This window comes from Vigna radiata, chromosome 1 (assembly GCF_000741045.1).
Source record: "Vigna radiata var. radiata cultivar VC1973A chromosome 1, Vradiata_ver6, whole genome shotgun sequence".
Lineage (NCBI taxonomy): Eukaryota > Viridiplantae > Streptophyta > Magnoliopsida > Fabales > Fabaceae > Vigna > Vigna radiata.
The window spans coordinates 6,665,375-6,680,387 of record NC_028351.1 but is presented as its reverse complement, the minus strand read 5'-3'; the positions used below and the strand labels follow the sequence as shown (position 1 = coordinate 6,680,387).

The following is a 15,013-nucleotide window of genomic DNA, read 5'->3' as shown; positions in this document are numbered from 1 at the left end:
GTGTTTTAAATTTCTTCTAAATTTCCTGGATTACTGTAATCCTAACTTAAGTATCTTAACACTCTAACTGCTTTATTATATCAATTATGGTGACGTCTTGATTTTTATATACATGTACGTTATAAAATAGGGATGTCACATTTATGGTATCAGAGCAGTTTCCTTCTTAGCAACATCCCTTTGTGTGTGCCATGCTCTTGTTTGTGTAACTCTAAGTATGTCCAAGTAATTGCTTTATTTTTCCTCGACTCGATTGATGTTCTGTTTTTCTTTGTGAAACAGAACCATGGCACCTAGGCTTCCACCTCCTCCACCTCCTCAAAACGAGCCCTCTGAGTCCAATGCAAGACTAGAGGTTGTACTTGAGGCTCTTCAGCAGCAAAATACTGCTCTAGTGCAACAGAACATTGTTGCCCTCCAAAACCTAGAAGCTGCTAGAATAGCTACTGAAAATGCTAGGATATCAGCCAAGAATGCTAGAATGGAGTCTGATCACACCCAGAGGCAACTGATGGACATGTTGGCCAGAGGTGTACCCACTCAGGGTGCTACCTCCACTGCTACCCCAGTTCAAGAGTGGACTTTGGAGAGCTTTCTCCAACACCATCCTGTCAGGTTCAACGGCAAATGCAGCCCAGATGAAGCCGACCATTGGTTCCAAGACATGGAACGTATTTTTTAGGCAAAAGGGTGTCCAGATGATAGGAAGCTGGCCTATACTCAATATCTGCTGACAGGAGAAACTGGCCATGATGAGACACTAGGTCTAATAAACTTCTTCTTTAGCAGCTCTTCAATCTGCTTCTTCAATTCTGCTAGCTCCGCTAGAGCCATTCTATAGGGAGTTATAGACACTGGTCCTGCACTGACACCAGGTCTATAGAGAATTCTACCTCACGGGGAGGAGGTGGACCGGGAACCTCTTCGGGAAAGACATCCAAGAACTCATTCACCACCTGCATATTCATCCTTTGGTCTCCCTGAGTCGAGGAGTTCGAGTCTTGAGTTGCATCTAGGTGAGTCATGATTATGAAGCAACTCGCGCCATCCCAGATGTCTTGCACAATCATGCTAAGTGTCAAAAGTGCCACTTCGTCGTCATTAGGAAAGATGAGCTTCTTCCTTCCGCAATCAAGAAGAATGCGATTAGTGGCTAACCAATCCATTCCCAGAATGACTTCTAACCCTTGTAAGGGTAGACAGATAAGGTTCACCCTGAACCTTCGGCCCTCAACCTCTATAAGACATCTGGAACATACCGAAGACGTCCCGACTAGCCCAGCTATTGGTGTAGAAACCACCAGATCACACTGGAGCTCTCTGACTGCTAACCCAAGCCTCTCCACACACGCCTTTGACACAAAAGAGTGTGTCGCTCCTGAATCAAATAAGGTCACGCAGGAAGCTCCAAATAACAAGCAACTACTGACTATCAAGTTACCTGCACTGGCTGCTTCGGCTCCAGTCAATGCGTAAACTCTCCCTGCAGCCTGTGGTCTGGCACCACCTCTCTAAATAGCTCTGTCCGCTAGACGTGGTGGTGGTGGTCCGGTCCTCCTGACTGTAGGGCAGTCTCTAGCATAATGGTCGTCCCTCCTACAAAGGTTACACCTCTTGTACCCTATCAGACGAGGGCACACAGACTGGAGGTGTGGTCCTCCACACATGTAGCATCTCACAGGGTTGGCATAACTGGGTGGCCCCAGCTGCACTGAGGGCTGAGAAGAGGAGGAAGAACCCCTGGACCCCAAAGATGTGGGTCGAGAGAAAGGGGTTGTCCTCGAGCTGGATCCCCCTCTGAAGACTACGGGTCCGCCAACCCTCAGTGGTTGGACTCTCTGGCTCTGCTGCACTTCAGGTTCTCCCTTGGTTTTCTCCATGTCCCTAGCCATTTCCACCAAGGCGGGAAACTCTCGGATGCGTAATCCCTTCACCATAAGCTTGACATCCTTCCTCAAACCATTCTCAAACTTTCGGCACTGCCAATCTTCATTCACTTGCACCGTGCTGAAGCGAAGGAGGTGTTTAAAGCAGTCGGCATATTCAGTCACCGACCTGTTTCCTTGTGTTAGCTCAAGAAACTCCACTTCTTTTGCAAAGCGGACACTATCAGGGAAGTATTCTGTGTAAAATTTGGTCTTGAATAACTCCCAAGTAATAGGAGTTCCACGCCTCTCAAGGATGGCTCTCATGTTGTTCCACCAATGGCCAACTTCTCCTGTCAGCAGATATTGAGTATAGGCCAACTTCCTATCATCTGGACACCCCTTTGCCTCAAAAATACGTTCCATGTCTTGGAACCAATGGTCGGCTTCATCTGGGCTGCATTTGCCGTTGAACCTGGCATGATGGTGTTGGAGAAAGCTCTCCAAAGTTCACTCTTGAACTGGGATAGCAGAGATGATAAATTTTCATGATATTTAATCCTAATCAATCAACTCCTTTATTAAAAGACACATATAAACACATATAAATATATATATATATATATATATATATATATTTTTTTTTTTTTTCTTGTTTTAATCAGTAATATAGTAGTATCTCATTAATCATTATATGAGAGAGAGTTGAAAATATCTGGCCCATTTTTAAAATGGGCCTGAGACAAACAAGGCCTAAATTGACAAAAACAAAACAGTGTCTACACTCCTTTGTTCATTTCACGACACAGATACCTTAACTTTGTTCTGTTGAACAAACCAGAGACAGCAATGGGAACAGTTTGCTGCATCAGCAAATTTGCTACTTTGAGCTACGTCAGATCACGACCCTTCTCTTCATTCCTTCCCTCTCACCCTTTTCCCTCCACAACTTCCACCAACTTCAGCTTGGCCTCGTCTTTTTCTTCTTCTGTCACATTATCGTTCACATGGAACGATGCCATTGGCATATCTGAATCTCAAACTGACACACAAGACCGCTCTCGCTATCTCCAAGGCTTCTTGAACAAAGTTCAACTATGCAATCGTGGTTCTGTAAGCTCTTTGCGCCGTTCTCTTTGCTTCCTTGGAAAACACAAACACTGAATGAATGAAGCAAATTTCATATATAGAGACGCCCAATTGTGTGTTCGTGCGTCATACCCTCTTTTTTACTGTAAATTTATTTTCTTTTCGGTTTTTGAATTATGGGTCTGGCTAATTTTAAGTTTGTGGGTGGTTGAGCCTTTGCGAAATTGGTTTGAGTGCTATTGAATTGCGATATTGTTTTTTAACGGAATTGGTTTTAGACTGAAGCATTGTGTTAGTACTAAAATGTAGTGTTAATTGTTTTATAACTGAAAATCAATTTTGGACACTGCATGAGACCAAATATATGAAAAGTTATATAAATTCATGATAGTGGGTATCTTAACGTGATTTTATGAGTTGAAGTGAAACCAAGCAGGCACTAGATTATAGGATACACTTGTTTTTATTTCTGTCTATTCAACTTCATTGGTGCAGTGTTTGGCTCCATCAGAATTGAGTTTAATCATAGTCTTTGTTGTTGACATTGAACTTGCTTATAGGAAAAACAATCTGAGTTCCTTCCGTTTGTCGTCGAGGACCACGTTGTTGGATTCATTCACAATGGGTAAGTTTAATTCAATTCTATCTCTTTTTTTTCCTTGTAATTATCGTGTCATCTCTTGCATAGTTATTTGTGAATATCTCATTGATTAATCTTGTTTGGTTCTGACTGATCAATGTAGCCGATCTCACCTTAGGGGGATGAGGCTTCTTATCGTTGTTGTTGTTCTGATTTATTTTCATGACATGAATTGCTCCGCCTGCACCTTAGCTAATGATAGTTGCAGGTTATTTGTTTAAAATAAAATAAGTTCAGATTTGTGGAGCATTTGAGGGGCTTTGGCGATGTGTTTGTTTTCCCCAAAGAAAAATTCAATGGAGGGCCCAATGGTGACTTTGTTTCTTTGCATCCAATGCTGAAGACAGCTGATGAAAGAACCAGTGCAGTTGGATATGTAGTACAGCAGTTGGGAGAGGAGCGGATTCCAGGTATACGGAACGAGGTATAAAAATCTGTAGAATGTTATATTTTGTCATTCTTTTGTGCCTTCCTAATGCCCAGGTATCTAACCTATGTTTCTTGTCCATGTTTTACCAGCTTTACCCTGTGACATCATCCTTTGGTGCACCCATTTTCTTTTCATTGGAGCGTGCAGCAGCTCCTTATTTCGGCATAAAGGTACAAGGAGATTTTTCTTGCTACTGGTTTTCTGTACTTTTGGTAGTTACTGCAAATGTTAGAAGCCATATATTCAGCTGGTGTATACTGTGAATTCTGCCCTGGCCTTGTGCTGTTATCATAGATAGGCCTGTTATTTCTACTCTTCTAAGCATGTTTAACACAATTGATCATCTTGGAAGAAAACTGATTTCCTCCGCATTGCAGGTTTGTCAACTATTTTTTGCCAAATAAATTTAATAAGAAAAACTTTTAAACAAACAGGATTACAATTCATTGCTAAATTGTAATTGAAAATTGAACTTCCGTTAGTTTGTGGAATTGAATGTTACCACATTCTGATCTTGTATTGGCATCATTCTGAAATTACTTGGTGATTTGTGTTCAAGCAAATTTGGGGCAACTACTAAATATTTGTTTTTCAAAAGCCTTTCTGATTGATAATTCGGTATACATCCTAAAGCTCTTGTTCAAAACTTTTCGTCCTTAACCTGTCTTTTTATATCTTAATTCCAAAGCTCTTGTTTTAACCCTTTTTTTCTCTTCAAAGATTAGGCATATGGAATCCATATGAATGGCTATGTTGAGGTGGATGGGCAGAAGCACCTGTGGATAGGAAAGAGAAGTGACACAAAACAGACATATCCTGGAATGCTTGATCATCTAGTTGCAGGAGGACTGGTTTGTATTTTCGTTTTTCTCTGTTCTAAGCTTAAACAATCTCCCCAACATCACTATTACCTTTTGGGTGAATCATTTTTCCTCTGGTTAGGAACTGAAAAGTTTTAGCAAAGTGTAGCCACTGAATAAGCAAATCAATGTACAAGATCCATTTACTATTAAATGTTTCCTTTAGTTCAATATATTATCATCAAGTTTCTTATTTAATTGCTACTGTCACAGCCACACGGCATTGACTGTCAGGAGAATGTCATAAAGGAATGTGAAGAGGAAGCAGGAATACCTAGATCTCTCTCTGTCAAGTAAGCAACTAACCTCATTCTAAACTTTTCTCCTTCCTCCTATATTCCTCTAGTGCATGAATTTTGATTTATCTTTGGAATGGTGGGTTAACTGATTTTTTGTTTGCCTTTGGGATGATCGGTTAACTCATTTGTTTTTTTCTTTCTATACTCTTTAATGAGGTGTGTGTACTACTTTACTCTATACAGTCATTAGCCAAAATGAAAAATTTCAAATTAGTGCACTTTCTCTCTGTCTAATTCTTTTTATTGCTGCTTCCACAGAGCCATACCTGTAGGGGCTGTTTCATATATGGACATTGATGGGTATAGATACAAGAGAGATGTTCTATTCTGTTATGATCTAAAACTTCCAAAAGATTTCATACCCAATAATGAAGGTAAGCCTTACATGTCCTTCAATTTTACTGCTGTTTGTTTTGTTCTATCGCCGCCCTTCTCACCTTTTTTTGGTCTAATTAATAAATATCAGATGGAGAAGTTGATAGCTTCAAGTTGATCCCTGTTAGGCAAGTTGCAGAAGTCATACGTAAGACACAGTTTTTCAAGACAAATTGCACGCTCGTGATCATTGACTTCCTGTTTCGACATGGGTATTTATTTGTCAACATTTTTCCTACCTTTTTTTTTCCTGTATGCTATTGTAAACTTTTAATTGGAAGGGAAATATTCAACGGCCTTTGTGCATTAAAATCCTAACATGCATCTAAAATGGCGATGTGGTCATTGTTCTATTCTGGGAACCATATGGTGTTGTATTTGATTGTAACACTTTTGGTTGTGTGCTACTGTGGCCTCTGGATACTCAAACTGATTCACTATCATTCCCAAAATTTTTGGACCTTTGGTAGAGTATACACAATAGATTTTGGAATTTTTGAGGCTTTGTGAATATAGACTATGAAATCATGTATTGCAAACGTACAAAGTAACAAAAGTGAAATTTCTTTAGCAATAGTTCTCTTAAATGGTTATTCTTGGGATGGTTCCACTGAAAACTTTATGATTATTTGTTCTTATATTGCAGATACATCACTCCTGAATATCATGGATATTTGGATCTCCTCCGTAGCTTAAGAATAGGAGATTGCTCCTGACACAAAGCATCATGACTATTCACTGTGTCATGCATTGATGTTTGTTGTTCAAACTTCATAATGGTTAATATGTTAGAAACTGTTGGATTGGACTTTTCCAATTGTGCAGTCTTCAACTTGGATACTCATATTGTACTTCTGATTTTTGCAATAATTGGTGAGTAAGCATTAAATATGTTCAAAGAATTATTCCATGCAAAATCTGACATTCAGATTTCATAAAGTCAAAATTGCGGCTGTTTGTTTTCCTTGTTGCAACCACTTAAAATGAAGAAAGAAAAATGGACCAGATCATGTCTCGAAGATGAACTTGACCAATGGATAAAATAAGATTCTTGTCAACACACTTTATTTGCCAGCATGCCTATATCAGAATGAGATTGAAAAAAAGTACATTTCCACAAAGCTAATTCACATTATTATTCCAAGAGTACAATGAATTAAGTAACACATACCACACTTTGTCCAGATCAAAACACCATATAAACCTCACACAAACTACACGTGTGTTTGGAACCACGTCTGGTGTGCGTTCACTTCAACACAAAATGTAGTCACTTCAGTATTAGCATGGATTGTGAACGTAGTTCCAACCAAACATGTACATCAACCTATATAAATGAAATCAGAAACAAGTATAACTAAGATGACAAAATGAAGGAGATTGAGAATTACAAGCCAATAACACCCTTCAGCACATCAACTAGCTGAGGGCATGCAGTCATCTGAGGAAAATGCCCTTTAGCTTCTAAAGCCTCCAATGTAACTTTTCCTTTAATTTTTCTCTCCATGTATAGTGCTACATTAAATGGAACAATAATGTCACTAGTGGTCTGAATGATGGTGCATGGAGTTTCAATTTTCTCAAGTATATCTCTGTAATCACTATAGAACACAGTCTTGGCTAAGGATACTGCCACACCAGCTCTCATTCTTCCCAGGAACTCTCTGAATTTGTTAACAGATGGCTCATCATTTGGGTCCACTGCTAGTAAGGAGAAGGCATCAACCCAGTTGTCATAGTTGGACTCTATGTTCTGCAAAAACTGCTCAACATCTGAGCTAGTAAAGCCACCCTCATAGTCATCTGTATTAAGATACCTGTATGTCATAGCAACAAGTTAGAGGGACTTACCTTAAGATGTCTTGGGTTTGAGTTCGTTAAAAAGATGATTTTTTCGATCTTAGCCATGCTATTAAAAGCTTAAAATACTGTTATAACTCTTAAAATCATATATAATGTAAATTTATTAAAGATAAAATCAATTTACATACAAATCTCAATCTTATAAATCAGTTTTGGAGGTTAAAGTTCATTTTTTTAACTGTATTGATGGAAGAAAGACTTTTCCTTCTTTTGTTTGGTATATTTTTAAAGGAGAAAAATCGATATTTTAGGACCTGTTTGGTTTAGTATCAAAATCAAAATTTCACACTGTAGTATACGTATTTTGGTCTGACATTTCTAAGATTAATATGAACACACATCTTAATCACTTCACCTCTTTAAATTGCACATAAATGTCTTTCTACCTTTTATTTTATATATCTCTTTACTTTAGAGGAATCAAAATTAAAAATTGTCAAAATGGTGAGAGAATATCTTTTCAACTGACATTGACATGGCCGGCAAATCGGTGGTTCAAATTTGAAAAGGGCTAAGGAGCAATCTTCCAAATCTAATTTTATAAGACGTGGAGATAATTGAAGTCAGCAAAGTGGGAAGAGAAAGTGAAGTTTTGTCTTTTTGAGTTAGTTCAGAGCTTTCTGTTTATTCTATTAACAATTTTTATGGATGAAAACAAGGTTGTTTCATCAAACACACCACGCTGAAAAAGGTGATACCACAAGAATACAAAAAAAAATTCGAATCCCTCCCCCAATTCCGTATACACCACATGTTTTGGTTGGTTCATCTTTCTTTTTTCTATAATCCTGTAACTGGTTGGTTCTTTTTAATACTGAAATTTAAGTTATTGTTTATTCGGGCTATGATATATCCTTATCTTTTACACAGTCGAAGATTGCAAGTTGTACAAATTATTGTTTTTTTTTTCATAGATTCCTACAGACAGTGGAAAGTCCTAGAAAAATTCTGGAACCAAACCATTAAACTTTGTGTAGGGTTCCCTTAAGACAAAGAGACAGAAGAAAAAAACAGCACATATGACTCAAGCCTAACTCAAACAACATAGAGAGGATGGGATCAGTGAGACAAATACTAAGAAAAATTGACAGTGGGGAATAACAGAAAGCATAAGTTATATTTGTAAAATAAATTTTAAACAATGAAGGAGAGATGAGAAAGAAAAATGAGTGACATGTGTGAAAGAATATAGACTGTAAAATAATGAATTATTAAAATAAATACCAGGATTATTGACTTAAAAATAAAAATATTGTTAGAAATATATTTACTATTTCAAACAAAAATGTTTAATAAATATAAAATATATGTAATAGTTTTCAATCTAAAAACACCTGTTAACATAAATCCAAAAAGGTATCTGAGAGAAAGCTCATAAAGAAGAAAACAGTTCAAAGTGGTGGTATTGTCCATGATTAATGCAAAAGAGAGTTACTGTTTTCTATCAGAAGAGAGAAGGACTTGAAAAATATTCCAGAAAACTTACAAGTTCGAACTTCTTTTCTGCAAAAGGAGAAGTTAAACAGCTGGTATAAGAATTCAAGTGGCATCTACTGGATCATAAGTTTTAAACTTCAACCTCAGTATGATGAATGTAAGAAAATAAGAGGAAGAAGTTTAACCAAGCAAATGACAGAAAGTCAAGTTATTTCTTAATCTTAAAAGAACATAGCAAAGGATAAGCAGACAGACACTGAAGTGTTTAGTACATGAATTTATGGAACACAGAACAAAGATACATGGGAGAAAAACAAAAAAGAAGAAAAAAAGATCACCTGGGAGAAGCACCAAGGAGAATAAGCCTTTTGAAGAGGTCAGGCCTGGCGATGGAGGCTATGCAGCCAATCATGCCAGACATGGAATGACCAACAAAGGTGATAGCTTTGAGGTCCATCTGATCCATGAGAGTGACCAACACATCAGCAAAAGCTTCCATGGAGGAATACTTCAAAGGGTCATAGAGGGTTGGATCCACAGTTCCAGAAAAGGGCCAATCAAACAGCACAACCTTGTAGTGTTCGACAAGGGAGGGAGTGATCTTGTCCCAGACAGACTGGTCTGTTCCAAAACCATGAGCAAGGACTATGGTCTCAGTGCCTAATCCGATGCTTCTGGCATTCAAGGCAGTAGAAAGCCACTTTTTTTCTAACATCTTTGGGTTGTTGTGAAGTTTGGGTTCCATAAGAAGCAAAATTATAAGAGAGAAAAGTTGTAGAAGATCAAAATGTGTGGTTTCTGTCCTCCATTTTGGTGTGTCTGGCCATATTTATAGCCATATGAGAAATGCTTTTCTCTTTCTTTTTTTTTTATTGGTCAAAATAAAAACATGTAGAAGAACTGTAAGATGGTAGTTGTAAAGGTGCAATTCGCCAAATCGTGTGCCACCATTTGATCACAGCTCATATGGATCCTCAGCTTTACCTGTCTTTTTGGTTTCTTGGATGAAATTTTTACCTCTAAGCATATGTTTTTTAGTACTATCTTGTTGATTTGTTCATACGAGAATAAAAAGTTATTTTAACAAATCTATTTTGATAATTTTTGGACAATATATTAGTTTATGATTGGTTTGTCTCAAATATTTTTTTAAACATAAATTCAAATAAACTAATAAAACAATAATACATATTTTATTGTCAAAAAATTATTAAAAAAATTATCAAAATATCAACATTCTATCTGATATAATCAATTATAAACGATCATAGTTGTTAAAAATACATTTTTTCTGTTTTTAATTCGTAAATATCAAAACCTAAATTTGAATGAGTTATTTTCTAAAACTTAATATATTCTAACTTTTAATTTAAAAATAATAGACATGATTCTTTTAATTGAAGTAGTTTTTACATAACTAAAATATTTCAAATACAATAAATAACTCAAATATTAATTTAAAATCACACTTAATACATTAAACAAATTTAATATAACTAAATTAAAATGATTGTATATATTTATTTTTAAAATTTAATGATGAAATTACATCAAAATTTTAGATAAAAACAATTTTCACTTTCACAATAACTAAAAATATGTTTAACTTTTTTATATTTAAAATAATTATAAATATGTTATTTAGTTAAATAATGTTATTCTCTCAATAAATATATATTACAAATATTCGTATTATTTGAAGATGAAAAAAATTAAAAAAACGTAACTATTTTTAGTTATAGGAAATATTTTAAGTCGATAGAAAGCATGTAACTAAAAATTTGATGGATTTAGTTTAGTTTTACATTTTTTAAGTTTATTTTATTTGAGTATATTTTTATTTTAGAATAGTCAAATTCTAAAATTTTAATCGTATAAAATTTGGAAGTAGTAGTATCTCTTTATATTTAATAAATAAAGTTGTTAATATTATTATTGCAAAAATATAAAATTATACGGTTTTCATAAAGTTGACATATATAAAAAGAAGTAGTGAAACTTTTGTATAAGTGAATACATAAGATATTATTTCTATTCTTCCAACAACTTATTAATTATTTATAAGAATCCTCTAAATTTATATTTTTTTATCTTCACAATCGAAATAAAAAATATCAACTTTTCTACGTCATTATTATACACATCAATTATATAATTAATTAGAATTTAAAACAACTTACTAAAAAGTCTCATTTCCAGTGTTGTATGACCTCACAGTGTTAATGCAACTAAAAAATCACTTTCTTATGTGTTGTCAGTCAGAGCACTGTTGTAATCAAACTATTTTTTCTAATTATCATAAATTACATTCATTTGACGTACAAATAGAAACTTAAAATAGTCATTAAAAAAACAACTTTTATACTTTTTAAAAAATAAAATAAAAATAATAATTTCAAATAAATATAAAATATTTATATGTCAAAATATCACTTTTTATTTTTAGCTGCAACCCTATTTACTTTACTCTAAACGAGGTTTCAATTCAAATTAAATATAAATTCGATTAAAAATTAAAAATGTTATTTTGCTGCATCTTTTATTTTATTTTTTGCGAAATGAGTTTTAATTAAAATAAAACTAATTAATATATATATATATATATATATATATTAATATATATATACGCATATTGATATAATTATTATTATTACTATTATTATTATTATTATTATCTCATTATTTATGTTTATATTAATTTTAGCCTTTTTCATATATTTATTAATGTGATTTTGTTTAACTTAAAATATTCTTTTAAAAATAAATTTAAGATTAAAAGAATTTGAAATTATTCATTAAAAAGAAAAAGGAAATAAGATGAGGAAGAAAAGGAACTTAAAATTTACAAAGAAATAAAAATATAACCTAACGCGTGAAATTATTAGTTCTATAACTGAATTAAGAACTACCTAAAATTAAATTAAATTAAATTAGGTTTAAAATTCATTATTAATCTATTATTAAACCACAAACTTAAAATATATATGCAAAATATTTTATAATATTTAAATATACTTGAAATTTACTTCTTAATTCTTTTCATTTATTATATATTTATATATAAAAATATATATATTTAACTTTGTTTAATTCAGATTTTTTACACGGTTTTAAGTTGAATACTAAAATACATTGATACTAGTATTTTAAAAATTCTTTTAATATATTTTAAAACATTATTAATATGTTTTTAAGACAAAAAAAAAAACATACTTAAATTTTCACATATAATTACAACAATAGCACACCTATTTTCGTCTCTGTGAAACTGTTCTTTGGTCAAAAGTGTACGTAAGTGCATTAAGTTGTTTCCTCATTAAATTCGTTTTTCCCGTTTTTTTAATTTAATTTTTGTAAAAGCCACAGACAATTTATGATGAATTTTACCTTATAGTTGGCCACATTTATTATTTCTAGTAGCCTCTACCCATTCAAACAAAACAAAAATCAAACTCGAATATTTCCCTCTTTTCCAAAGTTTTTGCAACTACAAAATTTTATATATATATGATAAAATATAATTCTCAATTAAAAAATTAATATTATATAAAAATAAAGTTTCTCGTTAAAAATATCTATAGTCACCTATCAACTAAAAGTAATATAAATTTATAATTAATTTAATAAAGTTTTCCATGAAATAAAATTTTGAAAATATATAGAAGATGGAGTTTACTAATAAGATAAGGCGGCTTGTTGGTGATAGGATATAATAATGATTTTAGAAAAAAAAAATGATTAGTGTATATATTAAAGTAATAATTTTGGAGTATTATTTGTTGTGAAGTACAGTAAATAAGAAAAGTTTATGGTTGGGGTGAGTTGAAAGAAAGATGAAGAATATAACATAGGATATTTTGTTGATGTGGTTGGAATAAAATAATAATAATAATAATAATAATAATAATAATTAAAAAAAGGCAATTAGAGAGAAAAGGGAGAATTTGTCGTGTTATGTTTATAGCGGCGTGACAGTTGGTGGATGAGATAAAGAAAGTCCAATGGCGACCTTTTTCTGCCATTAAAACCTCCTTTTGCCATTAATTTTCTGTCCCTACCATACATAACAACACGCCACTTTCTTCTCTTTCATTCCACAAATATAATCTTATTATAAACTATGCTCTTTAAATACACCACTTCAGACAATGACATCTTAGAGGATATTTTTAAATCAACTTCATTTCTTAACCTAAATAATAATCTTCCTTTAAATATGCTTTTTCTTAGTTTGCAAAAATAAGTTCAAACTCATAACTTAATCTAATCTATTATGAGTTTTGTTTATTATGGGTTTGAGTTTGATTTATTAAAAATTTAGGTTAAATTTACGATGAATCGGATTGGTTTATTAATTTATTTAATTTTGTTTTTGTATTTATTTTTTATTATGATTAAAGTTTAAGATGATTTTGAATTGTATTTAGATTATATTTTTTATTTTGAATTATCTTTAAAATTTAACATTATTTTAGATTATATTTTATTTAAATTTGAATTAGAAAAATATTATTACTTTTTTAGTAGAATTGAAAAAAAAAACTTGTAATTAAATAAGTTGGTGAACCAATCTATTTAACCCATCAACCTATAGTGAGTTGGATTCAATTTAAATTTTTTCGATTCATTAATAAATGAGTCGAATTAGATTAATTCACTAAATGATCAATTCGTAAAGACTCGAATTGGTTAGATTGGATAACCTATTTTGACAACACTAATTTTTCTCTCAATATCTTTTTTTTTTCATTTTCAGTATGTATAAACCTCCTCTTTTGGTTTTAGTGGTGAATGTTTTGTTTAAATTCTTCTATTTAATACAGAGTTTTAAAATTTTAAAATAAATTGGTTTAGTTTTTTTAATCTAATTGTGCATGACTATTTTAACGTGTTAAATGTTTTTTATAAAAAGAATTGATGATATTATATTGAGTTAATTTTTATTGATTGGCCTGTGCATAAGGAAGTACATTTGAAAGTATTAAAAATTTTGGTTTGCCGGCTTTAAATTTGCTCCATTTGTTTGATTGGAAAATCTTATCCATTCCAGCATGATTGAACCAATAGAAGCTCTGAATTTGAGCTCAAGCAATTATGGCTAAGGTTTGTTTCTCGTACATATACTTACAAAATGAATTAGAATTTTTTGGATTGATTGAAATTTTAGGAAAATGTTGATTAATTGGAATCTGGGCACACCTTTAAGAAAAATATTATTATATATTTTAATTTTTATTTACAAGTTGATATGATAAAAGTGATTACAGGTGGCGAGCATTTTCTTTTTGGTGAGAATCTGATTTCATAAAGACATAAGGATCCATTTATAACAATTCGCAGTCACTTTTGTCTTTTGTATTCCAAATTGTGTGGACATAACTCACCCATCTTATTTTATTACTTTTTTCTTTACGAAATATTCATTACCGACAAGACACTATACGCATTATCCTCTCACTTTTTGTTGAATGTTTCAACTTTCATTCACACCATTTTCAGTTAGAAAAAAAAAATTTTAATAATATTTTTTTAAAATAAATTCAAACACATTAATAAAATTATCACATGTGTCATGCTGTTAAAATATGGGACACTTCTTAATTTTATTTAGTTTCTCATAAATTTGATTTGATGTTGTTTTGATTACGAGGTTAGAGTTATAAATTTTTGAATCCTTGAGAAATTATCTCTACAAGATATTTCAAAATAAAGATTTCATAAATTTAACAATAAATATGTAATAAATTCAATAATCTACTCTTATATATAGATTTTAGAATGAATTTTAAATTAATAAAAATATAATTACAGCCCAACTAATAATAATTGTATTTGATATCAACTAATCATTATCAAGTTTAATTATTATTTAAGAACAACTAATCAATTCATAACTAATATTTAGGTGGTTTAATAGATGTTTTTAACTGTCTAGTCTTGAATTACCCAAACAACCATACAAGAAAAAATTAAAAACAAACAATAATAAAATTTAACTTCAATCACATAAAAAATTGATATCAGTTTTTTTAAAAATAATTTATTCTTATGCAGTGCTTTATTTATTCATTTGTATGGGATATTTTCAACTATACTACTTTTTCGAGCTAATAAATTATGTTTGAGGATTAAATATATATTAGAGAATAATCGAA

At 32.2% G+C, this 15,013-nt stretch overlaps 3 protein-coding genes across 3 annotated transcripts; 1 reads left to right on the top strand and 2 right to left on the bottom strand.

Annotated features, from left to right (window-relative positions):
• Positions 1-1,511: 1,511 nt before the first annotated feature.
• LOC106756357 lies at positions 1,512-2,291 on the bottom strand. The gene has a single exon (XM_014638752.1). It carries the CDS (start codon positions 2,289-2,291, stop codon positions 1,512-1,514), a length of 780 nt encoding a protein of 259 aa, XP_014494238.1.
• A 361-nt stretch (positions 2,292-2,652) lies between these two features.
• LOC106773729 (nudix hydrolase 20, chloroplastic) lies at positions 2,653-6,442 on the top strand. The gene is made up of 9 exons (XM_014660476.2): positions 2,653-2,978; positions 3,515-3,579; positions 3,832-4,018; positions 4,114-4,194; positions 4,750-4,875; positions 5,098-5,177; positions 5,442-5,557; positions 5,650-5,770; positions 6,205-6,442. Exons 1-9 carry the CDS (start codon positions 2,715-2,717, stop codon positions 6,272-6,274), a joined length of 1,110 nt encoding a protein of 369 aa, XP_014515962.1. The 5' UTR covers positions 2,653-2,714; the 3' UTR covers positions 6,275-6,442.
• Positions 6,443-6,592: 150 nt separating this feature from the next.
• On the bottom strand, positions 6,593-9,743 carry LOC106773740 (strigolactone esterase D14). Its single transcript, XM_014660487.2, has 2 exons — positions 9,197-9,743; positions 6,593-7,375 (listed from the first exon to the last, which is right to left on the bottom strand). The coding sequence occupies exons 1-2, from the start codon at positions 9,601-9,603 to the stop codon at positions 6,946-6,948; spliced, it is 837 nt and encodes a 278-aa protein (XP_014515973.1). The 5' UTR covers positions 9,604-9,743; the 3' UTR covers positions 6,593-6,945.
• Positions 9,744-15,013: the final 5,270 nt, after the last annotated feature.